The following is a 19,155-nucleotide window of genomic DNA, read 5'->3' on the forward strand; positions in this document are numbered from 1 at the left end:
TCCTTATTCTTATTCTTTCACCCTTTCTTTTCTTCTTTTCGTAGGACAAAAAACAGGGGCTAAGTCTTTATATTTTCTGAAATTTTTAACCTTTTTTTTCTTCTTCTTCAGGTGAATTTTTTACGTTTTCATATGGAGTTATACTATTTATGAAAATTAATAGGTGATTACTGGTGAAAAATGGTCTCTGATAGCTATGGAACCAGGGAATTGCCCTAGCTTCATGGTTTTTATTTTTTATTTTTTTTTAAATTCACCGCTCTAGCCTGACCTCGACGCCTTTAAAACTATGATGAACATATATGCCGGTTTTATTAACACTAATCGATCAAATTTACGGAAAACTGACCAATTAGCCAAAACTCAACTTGCTCCGAGCCTCCGAACAATGTAAATATTGAATTAATTGCAGATCAGCAAACCATTGCAGGGACTAGAATAGTACTTGAATGATATCTGGCTTCTGAAACACACACTCTGGAATCCACAAATAACTTGGTCCTGGTTCATCAACTTGTTAGCAACAGTTCTTTAAATTCTGGTTCATGCAATGACAACTAAAAGTTAAAAGGAAAGAGAACAAATTAGCCAGAAAGTTTGGTTTAACTGACTACTTACTTGTCAGGACTGCAAACCTGTAGCTTCAAAGAAGCAACTGAATAAACACAAATGTGCAAACAGGAGGTATCATAATTTCTTGGCATTACAAGGGTTTTTAGCCAAGTGATGTTACTTGTAGCTATCAATTCTTTCTTTACCACTACATAGAATAGGTTACGAATATCATTATGTATCATTAAGGGAGAGAGCCGAGATGTATCTCCAGCTATGAGAGGATAACCATGGAGATACCCTGGACCCTCCAGTGAATGTACACCTAAAAGCCAAAAGCAATGGAGCTTTTAAACTTTTAAGTGAGCAGGTGAAGCTTCTATTCTCAGAATAGAGTTTCTTCAGTATGTGTAAAAGCTATTCTCAGAATAGCTTTTAAACTTCAATGATTTAGTTTCAATTATTGCATCCTGGAATATCAGACCAATAAATTGGGAAATCATCGAATTTGCATTTACTTTTTCCATCGGAAAGGCTTTTATCTCCCAAATTCACAGTAGTCTGTGCCCAGTAACCTACAATTACCATCCATCACAGCTAATCTAATCTGTGTTCAGCCCATCTACTCATCTAACAGATGGAATTATTCTGCAAAAAGTGGGAAAAAATTGCATGAAGAGAAAAAACCATTATTAAATTAACAATAATGATTTGCTTAGATGAGTACAGTTTTCTGATAATCCTCTCTCTCTCTCTCTCTCTCTCCCCTTTGTTTATGTCAAAGCCTTTGATGATTAATTGGGTATCCCATATTTTGCAGCATTCTGGGGGACTATTATCTAAAACAATCTAACAGTCCGAAAAGTAAAAAAACAAAAGGAAAGAAAAGCCTATAAACCTCTCTACAAAATAAATCTAACTTTGAAGCTGCAACAGAAACCCATCACTTCTTTTTCTCTGTCATATCTATCAAGTTGAATTAAAACACCAGACCTTGAAGATATTTATACCTTTAAGTTTTTATCTTCGTGATGCTAATTATCTTGGACGTTGTCTTTGCCAAGTTTTTTGGCTATTTCTTCTCTATGCTCTTGTTCTTTCTCTGTGATCACTGTTTCATCTCCTATTTCTTCCTCCGTTCCTTCTGTTTCACCTTCACCTTCTTCTTCCTCATCTTCTTCTTCATTTTCGTCCAAGATTCCTTCTGGTTGGACAAAGTGAAGTTTCAGACGACCATTTTCCCTACGTGCATGGAGGAATTCCCTGGTGGGGATTCTGATTTCCTTAAGAATAAATCTCCCATCATATCTGTAAGACTTGAAGCAAATCCATGGCTTCCCGCTCCTACCAATGCAAGAAATGGGTGGGGGAAAGGGCCTACCAGTTGTCCTCGATCTCTTGAATTCTCCAGATGTATTTTCCCACACTGAATATCTTGAAATACTCGATTTCTCTTTTTCTGTTCCTTCCAACTGATCGCTATTTTCATTCTTTGGGTCCTCCACATCATCGGAACTCTCAGACCCAAGTCCTTCCGTGCAGTGCTGCAGACTCTCTGAATTCTTGGACGAAAACCCATCAGCGTTCTTGGAAGAAGGTCCCGTGTATGGATTTTTCTTCTGGGTATCCAACAAAGAATCCATTGATGGATGGTTCTCGTCGTTATTTCTCTCCTCAGTGATAAGATTGCCATTGTTGTTGAAGTTGAGGAATCCTATCTCAGGCAATGGGTTTGGATCCATGAAGGAAGATGATGAGGAGAGCGATGATGATGAAGGTGATGTTGATAACGATGAAGCAAGAGAAGGCAAAGATGGTGATTTGGGGTTCTCTTTGAAGTGAAGTTCACCAAAAATCTCAGTGAAAGATGAGAGATCCATGGGGTCCATGGATTTGATCTGGTTCCACGGGGACAAGGATTCTATGAGCGTTTGATTTTCTGGTATTGGATTCTCAAACATGTGTTCAAGGCTACCACAGGCAGCCATGACTAATCTGTTCAGAAGTGATGAGAACAGAGAAAACAATAAAAGAAAGAGATCAGAGAAAGACAATCTGGTTCTGTTTATGAGTGGAGGGAGGTTAAAGGAAAAAACTTTAATACATCAGATGGATGAATATAACAGAAATACAGAGAGGGGGGGGGGGTTGATTATGATGTTAATGAGGAGACACACGGGGTTGGCATGGAGTGGTGGTGAAATAAAGGTAGAGCACCATTATTGGGATATTGTTTTGTTCTGGGTCTCTCAATTTGGAGTGAATTCGGGATTGGTGGAGAGAGAGAGAGGGAGAGAGACTTGGTTGACGTGTTTGTTTTACTGCACCACAGCCTCTACATCGTAATCTCTCCCTATTTATAGATGTTCTCATGTGCAACGCTTTAAAGAGAGAGAGAGAAGAAAATCTACTAATCTAGTACAACTTCCTCGTTCAAATATCTCTTTAGTAGTTGAAAGACTCGTGACCACAGATTTACTTCTTCAGCACCTCAAAACAAGTCTTTGCTTCTATTATGCTTTAAATTTTAATAACAATAGCACAGTAAAAAGGACTAAAAGAAAGAGTTGTTTATTAAGGGAGCATGAGCATGATTTCTCAGTTCGTTAGAATATATTCTTATGTCACCAATTTGCAACTTGTAGAACGTATATTTTGTACAATTAACAAGTAGGGTTCTATCTCTTCATGTCTGTTAATTCATTTTCAAGAACCTGATTCCCCACAAATAATTAATATGGGATAGTTAATTCTATTACATATGTATTTATGATTTGTTTTTTTAATTTCCATGATAGAGATAGTTAACATTCATAATAAGAACTGACTAGAAGAGTTAGGGGTAGACCAAAAAGGACATGGCTTATGATAAGAAATGATAATTTAACAGTAAGTATGACATTAAACAGAACCGAATGAAATAGGATTGAATAAGTAGAGCCCCATATAATTGGGATAAGGCTTTGTTGGAAAACGGATTTAGATGTGGGGCGCTCTTGATGGCTGACCCGACCTGATCCAGAATTAGAGGGAGTGGGAGGAGTTGTGTGTAGTTATGGAACTGTGCACAACTGCCCCAACGTGATGAGGTTTTAGTTCTTATATACTCTCAACTTTAAGTGGGTCAGTTCGAGTCCAGATCTCCTGCCCATGAGAATTCTGCCCACGTTTATTGAAGTCATACATGAAGAACATCTTATCCTCTGTATAGTATTATGCTGGGAGAGATGTTCCCAATTTACGGAGTGTATTGTGGGTATGCATGGGCAGAGTTCTCGTAGGTAGGGGACCCGGAGTTGATTCATTGTGCTCTCTCTTTGCTCTTTGAGATCAAGTTGGTGAGAAAACATTTGGGCTGTGAAAAACCAAGCATTCTTCACATTGTAACTATACTTTGACTGGCTGAGAATTCACGTAATTCAATTATTCAACCCACTCCTGGATTCGGATTTGCTTTCAGAAAGCAAATTATTCATCTCTAAATTGTTACAGGCATGGATGATGATGGTAATTTATTTTTATAAAATAAATAGATATGAAGACTACATATCATTTACTCTTTGGAACTGACAAAGCTTCATAATGGGCTTCTTTGTTTTGAATAGGTGTTTGTTAAACCATGAGCTGTCATCTGAAATTGGAATAAGAGTTGGATTTTGTAAGGGTGCAACTGGTATATATATTCTATAAATTGAAAGAATTTGCGATGTTCTGCATTAGAGTTGTCACTCAATTAGTTGGATAAATTAAAACTATTTTTAGGTATGATGGACAAATTTGGAAAGTGATTATTGGAAAAGTTTTATGATAAATTCGTATTATCATTAGAATTGCCACTGCGTTATTGTAATTTGTAATCTCTCGGTGTGTGGATGAATAAAATGTACTATTAGGGCCTCTCAGGTGGCTTTGAATGCAATAGCCTCTCTTTTAGGGCCCATTTGGCAGGACTTCAGTCTTTAGCTTTGATTGAGCAGCTTTCCACCTTGAAGAATCTACTAAAAATGGCTTTACCAAAAAGTCACTTTTGGGCTCAATAGAAGCATTTTTGGGCTTTTTGGGTTTTCCACCAAACATAGCTTCTAGGCTTTCCATGTAGGGCCTACCTTGCAAAGCTAGAAGCCGCTGAAACTGAAAGCACTCGAAAATGAAACTTAGTCTGACCTAGCTAACTTTCACAGTCATCTTCCTCGTCTGCACACCTGAAGTCTCGCTCAAATGACTTATTGGTTTGCTGCCCTGATCGATTCTTTTAAAGTCAGAGCTCTTAAAGTTATCAGAAATTATGATTTTCTTTTCTATATTTTGTTAATATGAATTTATGAAAATTTTCAATTTCATCAAGCCCATCATCCTTTTAGCAAATTTCAGAAGTTTCCTAAGGTCGTTATGCATTTCTAGTTGTTATCTTAGAAATGGTCTGGCGAGCCTATTTAACTCAACGAATTAGTAACAGAGAACCAGACATCCTCCCCCCCCCCCCCCCCTTTTGAATTCAAACTTGAGAAACGAACCCATTTTGGTTCAGTAAAAGGAAATCTAATAGAAGTTTATTAACTACTTAAAACTAGAGGAGAAAACAAAATAAATTTTATCTTCCGAAAAATCCAATACACAGAAATAATTATCAGAACATGTGATACACATCCATCTCTGTTAATCTGACAATGCATTCTGATCTCCATTTTCAAATCAGTGAAACCAAATTCAATCTTGGTTCATTCTGGAAATGAAACAAATGAGAGCCTACAGGTTAGAAATGGGCTACAGTAGACCAAAAAAGTGAGTTCCCTTCGTATGTGCTTTTCTGTCATTTGCCTCATCTTTTGCCCTATCAAAGACTGTTTAAAATTCATATAAATCAAGATTCCAGATTGATAACCTGTCTGATTTGATTTCCAGGGAAATTATAACACATGGTGCTTTCTCGAACGCCATCGAACCTCTAATCATATGCCCTATGGCCTAGCTGGCATGTTTGATTCAACAACGAGGCCGGCGTCTGCTGCCTCACTTTTGGAGCAAGCATCATGGAATATTCCATGAAGCTTTGTATCTTTCTGAGACAAATGATTGGCTACTATTACTGCTAATGTCCAATGTCAATAGTCTCTCAATAAAAGAAAAGAAAAGAAATGAAATGATAATGATGCCGACTTTTCTGGCAGTAAAGTCTGTTACAGAAGACTGCAATGCAGAAGGATCCTTCTTTTTCTCTGTAATGTTCACTGATTGAGGCTGTCCAGTTCTCCATCATGATCTCATCCGAGAATTAGAGGGCAAGGATCAATATCCAGTAGTCATAAAAAGTGGATCAAAATCCTGTACAGAGTTTACAACCTGGGGGGTAGTTTATTATCAAGGAAATTACTGGTTCAACTGCACCTTTATGGTTTTACCCAATAAAAACACAATAACAACCTTGCAAAAAAACAGGTTTGGCTTGTTCTGCACATTATTGGGAATTTATGTACTGTACTTAATAAGAATAATCTCAATTTCCAAAAGATGCCATTGCCATTTGGAAAGCACATTCTAGAACCCAGTAAATTTATACTTCAGATAATTGTTATTGACTTATTGCCAATTGCCAAAGAGATCCTGTTAAGGTAGCCTCGACGTAGTCAGTTGAAATAAATAAAATATTAAGAAATTGTTAAGGTAAAAGCACAAAACCACTGATATGGACTTTTCATGTGGATACTGGATGGAGGTAGTTTTGGGAAACCAAAAGATGTTAGTGTGGGATAACATGGAAATGTTATACATGAAACAGAAAAGGTTAAGAAACTCCACAAAGATATGAAACATACATGGCAATCTCTTTCTCAAGCTCCAAATAGAACATTCAGTGCCAACTTATGATCATATTAATCATCCCTCCAACTGGACTTTGCCACCATCAGCGCCAGGCTTCAACCCTCTCTGCCCTAGAATTTATACGGCTAACAATACTGATTCCTTTTGACTTCTCAACAGGTCCTGCCACCTGAACCACAGTATGCCCATTTACTTTTCTGGTTCCCTTCTTGAGATTAGAATTACTAGATTGACCAGTCTTGTTCTTACGGTTGTTTGCTTGAACACCTGACTTGTGACCATTAGCAATACCAGTCTCTGGTCCATTTGTTAAGGTGTCAACTTGAGTTGGAACTTCACAGGGGTAATCATCAACTGGAGAGTTGTTGTCATCAAGGTTGGCTTTGTCAATAGAAGGTTGAAAACACTGGGCTCCATCATCGAAAGTGGAAGCATCTTCAGCAAGTTGAGTGGGGCTTTCTGAAACTGGTTCCTTGCTAACAAACATATGCTCTGTCTCTTCTTTAGCAGAGGTCACATCCTCCAAGCAGGTCTGAGAAGGGTTGTGGTGACCATTCTCATCAAAAGGCTCTTGGCGTGAATCGGCATCTGTTTCTATCACTGAATCCTCTCTTTCTTTGAGAGTCCTTATTATCAGTGTTTTAAGGAAATTCATCACTTGCACTGCATACATCAGTGCAGTCAAAGGATCTGCCATCTGCAAAATAGAATGTTAATAAGAATTATGTTATACTCCATTGTCCATGTGGGGAGAAGTTGAATAAGAGAAAACCTAGAATATTTGTTTGATTTGTGTGTGTCTATTTGTGTATATGTGCCTTTCCATTCACCAGACTTTCAATGGCAATATAAAAGAGTGTATTGTTATAGATCATGACAATTATCTGGCGGATCAACTTTTGGCATATGAAAACGTCCTTGGTAAAACCAGCCATGATTTCATGATACTTCCTAATGTTTAATGACATAGACAGGTCAGAAAGTGACTTCTTTTCCAGGTGCACTAATATTTATTCTTCTTTAGCTCCTACAAGTGTTTGTTTTATCAAAAACACACAAAGAACAAAGAATTATATTATTAAAATACAACAAGTTTTGTAAGTTTCATTCATTTTGGCATGAACACTGTTTTATTAATGGTCTTGAAAGGACAAAAAATGGAACACTATTATTGTGTGTGAGAGCATAGACATATAAAAGGAAACACCTGGTTAACCTGACTTGAACCCAAACCAAGCGAGCCCAGTCCAAGGGAAGCTTTGACTAAGTGGCTATTAGCTGTTAACACCTGACCACTTATGCCAACTTAGCATAGTTCCTGAAGATTCCTAGAAAGTCCAGTATTAGGAAAGGAAAAAGAAAAACATAAATACGGAATTCACGTCCAAATGGAGCCCCAGATCCTCTTTCTCACTCTTGGACCCAGACCTGAATTTCTCTCTCTGAATGGACTCAGACCCTCTTCTTCTTCTTCCCACCAACTTCCTCTCTCTTGGATCAGAGACCTTCTCCTGCCCCCCACCAACTTCAATTTCTCAATCTCCCCTCCATCAAACCACCACCATTGCCTTGGACCTTTGGAGGCTTGACCACCACCTCTGTGGAGTCCACCCTCTTACAATTGGATCAGATGCCCAAATCTATACGCCATGGATTCAGCAATAAGGAAATAGAGAATCGGATCCTTGTTCTCTGCATCCACATCAATCTCCATAATGGTCCTGGTTAAAAGTGGAACCCAATCCTTTGGATGCGCATCATCTTGTGTGTGTGTGTGTGTGTGCGTGCATGTGTGTGTGTGTGTGCTTGCACACGTGTGCCTGTTTAAAATAGGGATTGGTCTACTAGTTGTGTCATTTAACAAAGGAATCTAAATGACCTAGGACTTCGGCTTGGCTATCTGACAAGGTGCTCAGAAGGGACCTTCATTTCCCTCTTTCCATTTTCCAATCATAGGGCAAATTTCAGCTTAAAACTCTTAGCCACCTGACCAAAATAAGACCCTCTTTGGGGCAATTTTAAATAAAATGGATAGATTATATAATTCAAGGAAAATTGCAATAGGGTTGGATATATGTGAATTGGAAGAGTGAGGAGATGGCTGATCCAGAGAGAAATGGATGGTTTGGATTGGTTAAAAGTACCCTTGATCTTCCCCAACTAAATGATTCAAGAAAAGAGAAATGAGATTTCTTTTTTCTTTCTTCTCCTTTGAGGTTGGGGAAATCAAGTTTGAGGACCAAAGCATACAACCAAGTGGATGTAAACTCCAAGAAATTACTATTTCAAAACAATCCAAATATGTGACTACAATAAAATGCATGGAGATTTAAATATTTCTTACTCACTTGAGTCATGTTTGGAGCAAACACCATTGCAACATTGCGTGCATTCATCTTGTTTATATGTTCCTGCTGGACAACATCAGCCATCAGGTTGATGGCCCAATCCAGCAGAGCAGCTTCTGTTGGGGGTAGAAGCCTCACAAGCTGTGCACATTCTTCTTCTGACTGGCATTGCATTACCTGCTCTGGTGAAAGTGAATCCAACACTCCACTAGGCAGTTCTCTAAACCAAGCCTACAAAAGCATCAACATATCAATATTAATATAGCATATAGGCACAAAGCAACAAGGTTCAAACTTCAAAATTGAAATCACCCTCAATACGAAAGGTATTTTTGTGCAAAGAAATGATATGTTTTTTTTTCCGTTTGTCTTGTTCTATGAGAGAAAAGTGAGTCGATGCCCATATAAAAAACATTCAATCTAGAATGTGAAGATACAAGAGACACTTTGGTTTTAAGAAGAAAAAAATATATAACAACTAAATTTAAAAAAGAACTACCAAAATACATGAGTAATCAGGAACCAATGCTTCCAGAATATGACCATATTGGCTCACTTTAGGGAACAACCTTAGCCCATGGTAGACTAATTGATATCGTAACCACTTAAGCAGATCACTGCACTTACAAACTTTGAAAAGAATGAAATAGATCTACAAGTAAGATCACGGAGGGGAGCCAGGTGCTGGCTATGCAATCTCCTAACTGATATCTATGGATGGTGAGTTCCCATTGACAACCATGTACACTCACCACACTTGCTCCTAGGCAGAACATTAAAAGGGAGAAGAATATAACATCATTACTTTCAGATGAGAACTAACAAAATGAATGGATGTCTTCCAGAGTCCAAAATAGTCCAATCATTACAAGAAATGAAGAAATATTAGGTCATTAAAAGCAGATCATGATCAAATTGCAATAATACCTTAATAAGACCTGCGAGACAGTGAACATCAATTCCATCAGGCACAATTCCCCTATTTATTTGGTCTCTGACATACTCCTCTTGACTATTTTCTGCATTAATTCTGAATATCCCTTCTGCCTGCACATTTAAGCCCAATGGAGTAATGAAACCTAAAAGCCAAAAAAGATAATAGGAAAACCATGTATACAAAGGACCAGATAGTGTAAAAGTCCTTCATTTCAAGTAGAAGGTGTATCATAACAAGGGAAAGGCAAAGGAAAACACAAGTATGGTGGCATACCTGCAACCCCCCCTGAGAGTACAAGCGTCTTTGCATCAGCAGAAGTATTGTTGGTACACTATTCCCTCTAGAATCATATGATAACTGCATGGATTCTGTTGAAACCCCAAAGACACTTGTACTACAGAAGAAGCAAATCCAAGTCAAAAGATTCACACAAATGCTGGTGCTATAGCTATCTATGTAAAGAGCCATTACCCAATCAATGTTGGTCCCAGCTATCCAGGGTCATGGGAGAGGTAGACTTGACAACCCCTGTTCTCATAGTTGTCAGCCCAAGATTTTAACATTGCACCAAGCAATGACCCTTTTTCCAAGAGACGGCCATCCAGGATATTGGAAAGGGTGGACTGGATATGGATATGATGACCATCTTCAAGGGCCATTACCCAATGCTGTTCAGCTCCTGGGTATGGACTAGATACTCAATGGCTATCTACATGATTTTTAATGCATAATAACCGCAACTTAAAAACTTTTGATCCTATCATTGAATCCATATTGGTTGCAGTATGAGTTGACATTCGATAATGTAAGAAACTAAGCCAAGTAAATAACAGATCTCATATAAGTGTAATAATGATTTAGAAAAGTCAACTTAGAATCTATTGGGTGGTGAGATCAATTCCTGTATGCTTGTACTGGGGAGCTTTGGACCCAGGGGTTGAAACTCAGATCTGACTTCTTGTACTCATTTTTTGTTCCCTGACCAGCTAAATGTTGTAACACCATTTATTGTCTTGTTACCCTGCTACTAGAACCTTATGACAGGGTATTTTTCTATTCACCATTAATGTGTGCATCTATAATTATTACTTATAAAAAATGTATTCTGTCAGTCTAAGTGTTGGATGAGTTCAATATGATAATTGAGACCCTAACCCTTGATGATAGCCCAAGTACCTAATATAACCTACAATCTCATGCAAATAATTTTGTGATTTGAAGATGCAACTTACATGTAAATGCAAATAAACCAACATATGTAAAGACATTATACATAGACCACATAATGTGCAAAAATATGATATGTAAACATACACATAGCAAGTATATAAAGACATCAAAACACAAAAAGGTTAGATCAGATTTTATTATCATTGTCTTGGATAAGTTGCAAAACATATTCAGTATGCAAATTATATACTTAGCCATGCTAAGACCTAGCAGTGTAGCGGTATAATGTGATGGTTTACTCTTCTAATTTGCAAAAAGTTCAAAAATTAAACAGGGCTTCATGCTTATTTAGACTTTTTCTCTTGCAATTAAGAGTACTATGCTGCTAGAGCTGCTCATTGTAGACAACTATATCGTAATGAAGAAACATCGGATATCTCCTTTTCCTGTCATTTTCTGTATATGGCACAAAATTCTATATTTTGTTACTCACGATTATGGTCAATTTTGTTATATTTTATTATTTGAATGGTTTTTTTGCTAATTTAGTATTAAATAAGTGTAAGATTATTGAAAACAAAAGAAAAACAAGATAATTAAGTAATTTTCCTGGATGGATACTCCACAAGGAGAAGACATCACACTAGTAGATTTCTCTAGTATGCTTAGATTGTTAAAGGATTTACCATTGTAATGATACAGTCCCTCGTTAATCAGCTTGAAAATTTTCTTGACAAATATTCTTTACTTAGCAAATATATCTGAAATAAGGAGACATATGAAACAAGAATGAGGTTGTCAAAATCCAAGTACCCTATTCAGAGAGAAACATGCTTGTCTTCTACTTTTCTAATTCTACATGGGTCAGTTCCCTCATTTAGAGAAAAAGGTCAGACTAGTGCCTGAGGGTCCTGTCAATGGGGGTCTGGGGAGGGACAGATATATGCAGCCTTACCCCTGCACATACAGAGAGGCTGTTTCGAAGGTTTGGACCCTGGTCACCCAGGTTGCAATGGAGAGCAACCCAACCATTGCAAGGAGGGAACTGGTTCAAAGGTAATCCAAACATCTGGGTTTCACACACACAAAAAAAATAGTCTTTATTATCTTTATAGATTATTTTTATAGTATCAATCTTCAATCGTAAATTTTCAATAAAGAAGAAGAGGAATATTAAATGAAGAAGAGTGTTAAGATAACACTCAGAAATTAAAAAAAAAAGGAAAGAAAAGAGAGTCTCTTCAAAAGAGACTATGCAAAGTACACAAACCCTATTCCCTAGACATCCTTATTAAATAAATCCAAACACGCCCAAAATTCACTACCAAAAGAAGCTCTCTGTATACTCTTGAACTCCAAGTGAGCTAAGATCTGGCCCAGTTAAAGAAAAAAAGATAGAAACAACTATAATAAACAATCCAGAATTTCATGTCTTCCTCCCACTTTGGACCAAAAAAAGATAGCAAGGTGTGATTGGGCAGACATTGCCCACAGTCAATGCTCAGGACTCATGGCAGAATTGGAATGGACCTAGATCTCCATGATTCTGTAACAATTTATTCTTAAAAGCAGAAAAAAGCTGGCCGCTCTCAGAGTCAAACCTGCATTCTTACACCAAGCAAAGGCTATAATTTTATACTAATAAAAAATTTAAGAGAGAGAGAGAATAAGGAAAAGGGAAAAGAAAATTCCTAATTTTCCATTGCCAGGTGGTTATATGTGGTAAAAGTGGTCAACTAGAATACCTGAAACTCTGCCTAGTACTGCTCTAAATAGATACAGCACAGGAAGTGCATTTGCTTCAGTATTAGAAATAACAACAAAAGCCAAATGCACATCAAAGCATGTTGAACCTTCCGGCATTCTCAAGACCCCACTAGAACTATCATTAAATTATATCTAAAGACCTGTGATTGTGGTTTCAAGCATGAAACAATTTCAAACCATAAATCCCTTGAAAGAAAACTAAGAAAATAAATAAATGAAAAAGTATACAACCAAGTTCCATCCAATTGATTCATACACACGAATTGTATAAATTGTAAGATTCACAAATCATAAGATTCAAATGATAATCCTATTTTTTTTCCAGGAAGGGGTTCAACCATAGGACTTGAACCAGGAACCTTGGAAATTGTGAAATTTATTATAAATCATAAGGCTCTGACAATAACGGCTTGAACTCAAAAACAAGTGATAGACCCAAAAAGTTTTGACCCAACCAAGGTAAGAGAAAACATTATTTGCCTGCTACAGAATTCAGTCTCATACCAGAAGCATAAATTTTTTTACCTCCAATACAACCAGATGAGTAGAAATTTAAGCAATGTTCTCAACGATAAAGAATTGGAAAAATCAATTAGCAAAGAAGCAGTCAATTTCGGGTACTCTAAAACTCAGCAGGTACAGAAGACAACGGGAAGTTTGCTCATTACAAATACTGTTCCATGTCTAAAGAGCGAAAGTGATTGCAAATCTATGAAATGCAATACTATTAACCCCATAATTCTTCTTATCATCCAAATTGACCCATAAAGTTTTCCTTAATATGAAGAACATCTTGGGAAAAGATTAAAAATCCATGAGGATCACTGTAATCTTCTTAATTGAACCTTCTTCATATTATTAGTAGCTTTAAGATAACACATGATTTTGACCTTCTTCAAATATTAATGTTAAGATGATACAGGATTTTGAAAAGATTTTAATAAACTCAATGGTTTAGGGAAGGGTGAGGCTTGATGATAGCAAGATCCAGAGCAGTGTTTTAAAAGGCGTGGGAGGCCCTCCAGGCGAGGTGCTCCTAAAACGCCCATAGGCATATGCCAGAGGCATTGACACCTCTGAGACGTACGCCTCAAGATGCCTCTTGCGCTTTTTTCTTGAGGCGTGCTAGAGGTGTACGCCTCATGCACATCTTATATAAAAAGACAGAAAAAAAAAAGAAAAAAGAAAAAAGGAAAGGAAAGGAAAAGAAAAGAAAGGGAAGGGAAAGAAAAAGAAAGAGAAGAAAAAAAGAGAAAAGGAAAGGGAAGGGAAGAAAAGATAAGGGGAAAGAAAGTGGTTCGACAAGACCCCCCCTTCAACTAATGTTATGCATCTTTATTCTTTTTAATATAAAAGATTTTTATTAAAAATAAAGAAAAAACGAGATCCCCCCTTACTCTTCATCCTCCTCCTAACCCCCTCCTCTTAAGGAGGCTTACGCCTCCTTGTGTTCGGGAGGCTTACGCTTCTTGCATTCTGAACTATGCCTCACGCCTCTAGGTAGTGGAACGCCTCGCATCACGCCTACGCGTTTTAAAACATTGATCCAAAGCCAATCCAGAAATTCAAATTTTAGCTAGACACCATAACAGTTAACAGGGTTAAGCTCCCAGTTTCCACCTTTGGTGTACAGAGACTCTATCAATTGTTTTTCATTTTATCAATATCAGGTAGATTTTATTCATAATTATTGTGCATGCAAGAATATTTTCTGGTTAACTCCATTCAGTAAAAACATATCGGAATTACAATTCAATAAATCTGGCAGTTTTTACTCATGGGGTAATGAGGCATTGAAGGTTGTAATGACGAATTCCATGGGTGATGAAACCAATTTAAGTTCATGAACACTAGGATTCCTCTGAGGCCAAAGTTTTAAAATAAGACAACCGAATATTTGCTTGGCCAGTCGTTTGTATCAGCCAAACCACTCTTAAGAAAATTGCAATTCCATATAATTAAGAAAGTATATTGTTCTTTCATTCCAGAAAGTTTCAACAAAGAACGTGATTCTTAAACCTTCCACTGAACTCAGCAAAAACAATTTCAACAAAAATCTAACGAATCCGCCAGAAAATCACTGATTAAAAAAAAAAAGAACTCATACCCACCATATAAAATCATTAGAAGATTACCAAATTCAAATAGAAAATCGTCAAAAGGAGGATGTTGAACAAATTCAGCTAACCTGGCACTAGGAGGCCTCCTGGGAACCTCAGGTTCGAACTCCACCGGCAGCCCGAGGAACCCATTAAACCGATCGAAGGTGACATGTGCAACATGGCGAACGTTAGTCGGCCAGCCGATCTCCATCGAGCAAAGCTCCTCCCTCTCAGTCCTACAAGCAATCAAAGACTTGCGAAAAGCAGTTACCAAAAGGGCCAACAGAGACAACTGATCTCCCTCCTTGTCTCTTTCCTTCCGCTCCCCGTCCTCGTCGGTACCCGAACCGTCGTCGCCTTCGTCTTCGGCTACAGGAGAAGAGCTATGGTCGTTGTTGCTGCTGCTGTTAATAAGGGACTGAGACTGGGTCTGCATCTGATGGGTCTGGCGTGCGCCATCATTGGGTGTGGGTACGCAAGACAGGGAGCTTGGAGATGAAGGGAAGTGTGATGGGGAGTGGAGGACTTCCGTCATGGCTGGAAATGAAAAGGAGCTCGGGAGAAAAAATTCAACAAAAAATAAGAAAAAAACATAAAAAAAAAGAAATTATGCAGCTAGAAACCACTAGAAATGCAGGAACTTTTGGGAGAACTAGAGAAACAATAAGATTGAGGAAATGGGTTTTGAAAATTTAGTAGAGTTGGATTGAAGGAAGGGTTTTGGGTGGTGGGACGTGAGCATCATTAACGATTACTTTATCTTTTTCCTCTCTCGCTTCGATTTGGATGTTCAAAGAAGCAAGAGAGAGAGAGAGGGGGGGGGGGAATGTGTTTGAGAGAGAGAGAGAGAGTTGTAGTTGTAGACTTGTAGCCTTGTTGGAAATAAATGCAATATTTAATTATCTCTGCGTGTATATAAAATGTAGAGAGAGAAGGTTGGGTAGATATAGACATGGAAGGTATGAAGTGAAGTGCTTTGTCTGCTTCAATGAGACGCCTTCATTTCATCTCATTCCTTCTCAATTCTCATCCTTCTTATACGGACTACGGATTTTTCCTCTCTCTCTTCTCCCACCCTCTCTCTCTCTCTCTACTTCATTTGAAAACCAGGTGTTTCCCTCTGCGTGATTCAAACGTTCCTCTTTTTAACAGTTTACCGAGGCAACAAACAAACAAATCCCAAGGGGAGATTGTACATGTGGCAGTTAGACAATGGATAGAACCCTGGGTCCCACCTCCTGACGTGGCTAACCACCTGATATCTAGGGATTTTACTCTGATTGATGTTTTAGTGGAGTAGATCATCTTCAGTTTACACCATGCATAGAAGACTTCAGCCCAGAAATGGATAAAAAAAAGACAAAAAGAAGGGATAAGAAGACTTAAAGAGCCCCCTTCGATTTAATGCAACTGAAGACCAGCTTGACCTTTTTCTTTCTTTCACCCTTGGATTCTGGAATCGGGAATCTGGACCAAACTACATCCCTTCCGGTTACCCGTTTATCCGACCCGACTGACATGTCATGGGGCCCAAAGTACTGCTCTCAAATCTTAACCATTGGATGTGGAAATTCTTTCTAGGGGAATGAATGTCTAAACCCTAAAGTTTAAACCAATTAACCTTAATTTAACCAAACACTTATTTCAAGGCACATGTCAACAAAAACCGTTCCCCTTGCGACATTTTCAGCTTTTTTTTCATTTATTTATATTATTTCATTTTGTTAAATATAGTTTATTAATATTTAATTTGATTAGTTAAAAAGTATTTAAATGCCCATATTAAGGCGATATAGGACTAATACAAGTACATTAACTCTAAAGCCCAAATGATCATTGGTGAGATGGGCGGTCAATTCGAAGAATTCCATGTATGGAATTGGCAAGCTAGGATAAGTATTTAAACTCTCTAATTACAAGTCTTTTTCTTCCTTTTCTTTATTGTTTTGGAGGGTGGGGTTTATCTCTTTGTACACAATTTGCTTCTTAGTCTTGGGCCAATTGCCAAATTCATCTTTGGTTTCTTATTATTAGGGCTCTTGATTGGTACATACTATGAACTGGTTTGTTAGACATGATATATTTGTATCAAGATAAACAAATCCTCTATATCTATGGAAAATTTCAGATCTAGTATTATTAAGTATAATATAGAACTAATGTAGGCTAAGATCTCTAAATACATGACAGCTCCAATTTGTCCTTTCTTTCACTACCAGTATAAATTAGGCAAACACTAAGGTTGCGTTTGAATGCAGTGTAAAAGTACAATTACACCGGTTAAGTTGCATTGGTTTTCGGTGTTTAATTATACTCCATCCAAATCCAAACAAATGCAGCGTAAAGAACCCATTTTCCTAATTGAAAGAAAAACAACTTACAAACAGGTCTCTTGACCTTTTCCTTTTCCTTGAGACAATTTGAGTTGGCCATGTTGTGTACCTCATTCCTCAATCAACAATCAAGCTATGTTAATGGAAGCCATGGAGAGAGAGAGAAGGGGGGGGGGGGGGGGGGGGGATTCACCTTCTTTTCCTGGTGCCAACTGTGCTGTCACTTGTAAGATTCTTGGCTTACAAAAATTTCTCTAAACAATTCCTTTAAGCTAACGCTTGCCACTTTTGACAACATGAGAGGAAGAACAAGTAGATGATGTGAGATGGGGCCATGACAATGGAGTAGTTAGGCAAAACAAGACATGAATTAATAACACAAGATGCATTGCATCGTAATTTCATTCTCTGTTGTCCTTACTAGAGATAAGATCAACCCTTTTAGAGAAAAAGGAGAGAGAGAGAAGCACTTGACTACTCAGATTCTACATTTTAGAAAGACAAAGACATTCTCTCCTTTTGTGGCGTTAGGTGGGCTTGTCTAGTCCAAGGGTATCAAACCACTTGTCAGTGTTCATTCTGGCCCCCATCAAACAACCTCATTACGTTTCCTCTTAAGCTCTCAATCAGAATTGTGTTTTAAATTGTAATGCCCCAACAAGGGAATGGGTAGAGGAAGGGATGATGGTTATGTGTGTGGCATCCACCAACTAATCCTATTCATTTCACAATTCTCCTGGTGACATGGGTAGAAGAAGAGAAGAGATGATGTTCATGTGGATCAATCACCTCTGCTCTGGTTTTCTGTGTTTTGGTAAGGAAAAGGATATTTTTTTTCAACTTTTTCTATGTTCTGCTCATTTTTAGGGCTTTTGCATCATAAAGTGGTGTTAAGTTTTCAAAACTTCTCTGAGTCAGAGAAAGGAAAGGCTCAGTAAATAGTTCTCTTCTTACTCTTTTTGCAGGAACCTGCAAAAGCAGCTCAGGTGGGTACTATTAGATGGTTTTTAACTGTTCAAATTTGAACCCAGAATGGCGGGCTCTCTCTCTCTCTCTCAAATGTCAGTTACTTTCTGCAGAGGGAGAGAGAGAGATGGATAATGAAATAGGCTGAAAACTGGAAAGAGACAGATGCATGAACTTGGGTGAGCATACTTCAATTAAAACCGAATAACCGAACTGAAATTTCGGGTCGGTTAATTCGGGTATTTGGTCCGGTTCGGTTATAAACATTGGTTTCTTAGATGTTCGGGTTTCAGTTTCAGTTATTGTATTTAGCAGTTCGGCTAATCAAAAAACCGAACTTCTATAGGTAAATTAGTAATTTCCTAAATCTCAGTAGAATGGGCGCACTAGGATATTCAAAGAAACGCAAATCCCCCTCCCCTTCCCCTTCGTCGGTTCATCTTCCTCTCCGACCTGGGAATTAATCGAAAAATTGATATTAATAATTTCCTAAATTTGTAATTGTTTCCTCATATCATAGAAATTATGAAGTAATGTATGATAATAGTTCTTTGCAAATTGATATTTATGTTTAATTTTTTGAAGTTATATGTAACAGGTCTTTGTAAATGACCCACCTATTTGAAGTTTGGTTTAATTGAAACAATCGAATTAACCGAAAAAAATTTGGTTTAACCAAATTTTGGTTTCGGTTTACTTTTCAATTATATTAATTCGGTTTTGGAAAGTTAGATTTATTCGATTTGGTTTTAAACAAAACAAAACGTTTGCTCATCCCTAGCATGAACTGGTTTGTCAAACAACCATCACTCTATCAGGGTCTAGGGGGTCAATCTTCAAGCCCTCAACTTACAAAACTACACAACTCAGTCAGTTGGAGTGGGTTAGTAATTGGCAAGGTTTTTAAAATCGGATCGGACACGGAGCGGTTCTAGGGATCAGTTCCCAGGTCGAATGATCCAATTGTCCGGTCCGAAAGGATTGCCCATTCTGACAAAAAAGAAAACAGAAAAAAGCTAAAAATTATTGTTCGGATTGACGGTTCGACCACCTAATTTAACAGTTTATTGACCAAATCAATAGTTTTGGGATGAAATAAAATCAGTCAGGTAACCAATATTCCCAATTTTTTCCGGTGATTCCAGTTTTGAAAACACTAG

At 37.7% G+C, this 19,155-nt stretch overlaps 2 protein-coding genes across 2 annotated transcripts; both read right to left on the bottom strand.

Annotated features, from left to right (window-relative positions):
- Nucleotides 1-1,220: 1,220 nt before the first annotated feature.
- LOC104607651 (FANTASTIC four-like protein (DUF3049)) lies at nucleotides 1,221-2,876 on the bottom strand. Its single transcript, XM_010273329.3, has one exon. The coding sequence runs from the start codon at nucleotides 2,538-2,540 to the stop codon at nucleotides 1,587-1,589; it is 954 nt and encodes a 317-aa protein (XP_010271631.1). The 5' UTR covers nucleotides 2,541-2,876; the 3' UTR covers nucleotides 1,221-1,586.
- A 3,299-nt stretch (nucleotides 2,877-6,175) lies between these two features.
- LOC104607650 (rho GTPase-activating protein 1-like) lies at nucleotides 6,176-15,701 on the bottom strand. Its single transcript, XM_010273328.3, has 5 exons — nucleotides 14,783-15,701; nucleotides 9,931-10,051; nucleotides 9,648-9,767; nucleotides 8,721-8,951; nucleotides 6,176-7,069 (listed from the first exon to the last, which is right to left on the bottom strand). The coding sequence occupies exons 1-5, from the start codon at nucleotides 15,229-15,231 to the stop codon at nucleotides 6,455-6,457; spliced, it is 1,536 nt and encodes a 511-aa protein (XP_010271630.1). The 5' UTR covers nucleotides 15,232-15,701; the 3' UTR covers nucleotides 6,176-6,454.
- Between the last annotated feature and the right edge of the window lie 3,454 nt (nucleotides 15,702-19,155).

This window comes from Nelumbo nucifera, chromosome 2, assembly GCF_055504915.1.
Source record: "Nelumbo nucifera cultivar China Antique chromosome 2, China Antique-T2T, whole genome shotgun sequence".
NCBI classification, from domain to species: Eukaryota; Viridiplantae; Streptophyta; class Magnoliopsida; order Proteales; family Nelumbonaceae; genus Nelumbo; species Nelumbo nucifera.

Coding starts and splice junctions, on each gene's coding strand:
- LOC104607651 (XM_010273329.3), bottom strand. CDS start 2,540: ATGGCTGCCTGTGGTAGCCTTGAACACATGTTTGAGAATCCAATACCA.
- LOC104607650 (XM_010273328.3), bottom strand. CDS start 15,231: ATGACGGAAGTCCTCCACTCCCCATCACACTTCCCTTCATCTCCAAGC. Junction 10,052..14,782: donor AGGAGGCCTCCTAGTGCCAG/GTTAGCTGAATT, acceptor CTTCTTCTGTAG/TACAAGTGTCTTTGGGGTTT. Junction 9,768..9,930: donor ACTCTCAGGGGGGGTTGCAG/GTATGCCACCAT, acceptor TTAAATGTGCAG/GCAGAAGGGATATTCAGAAT.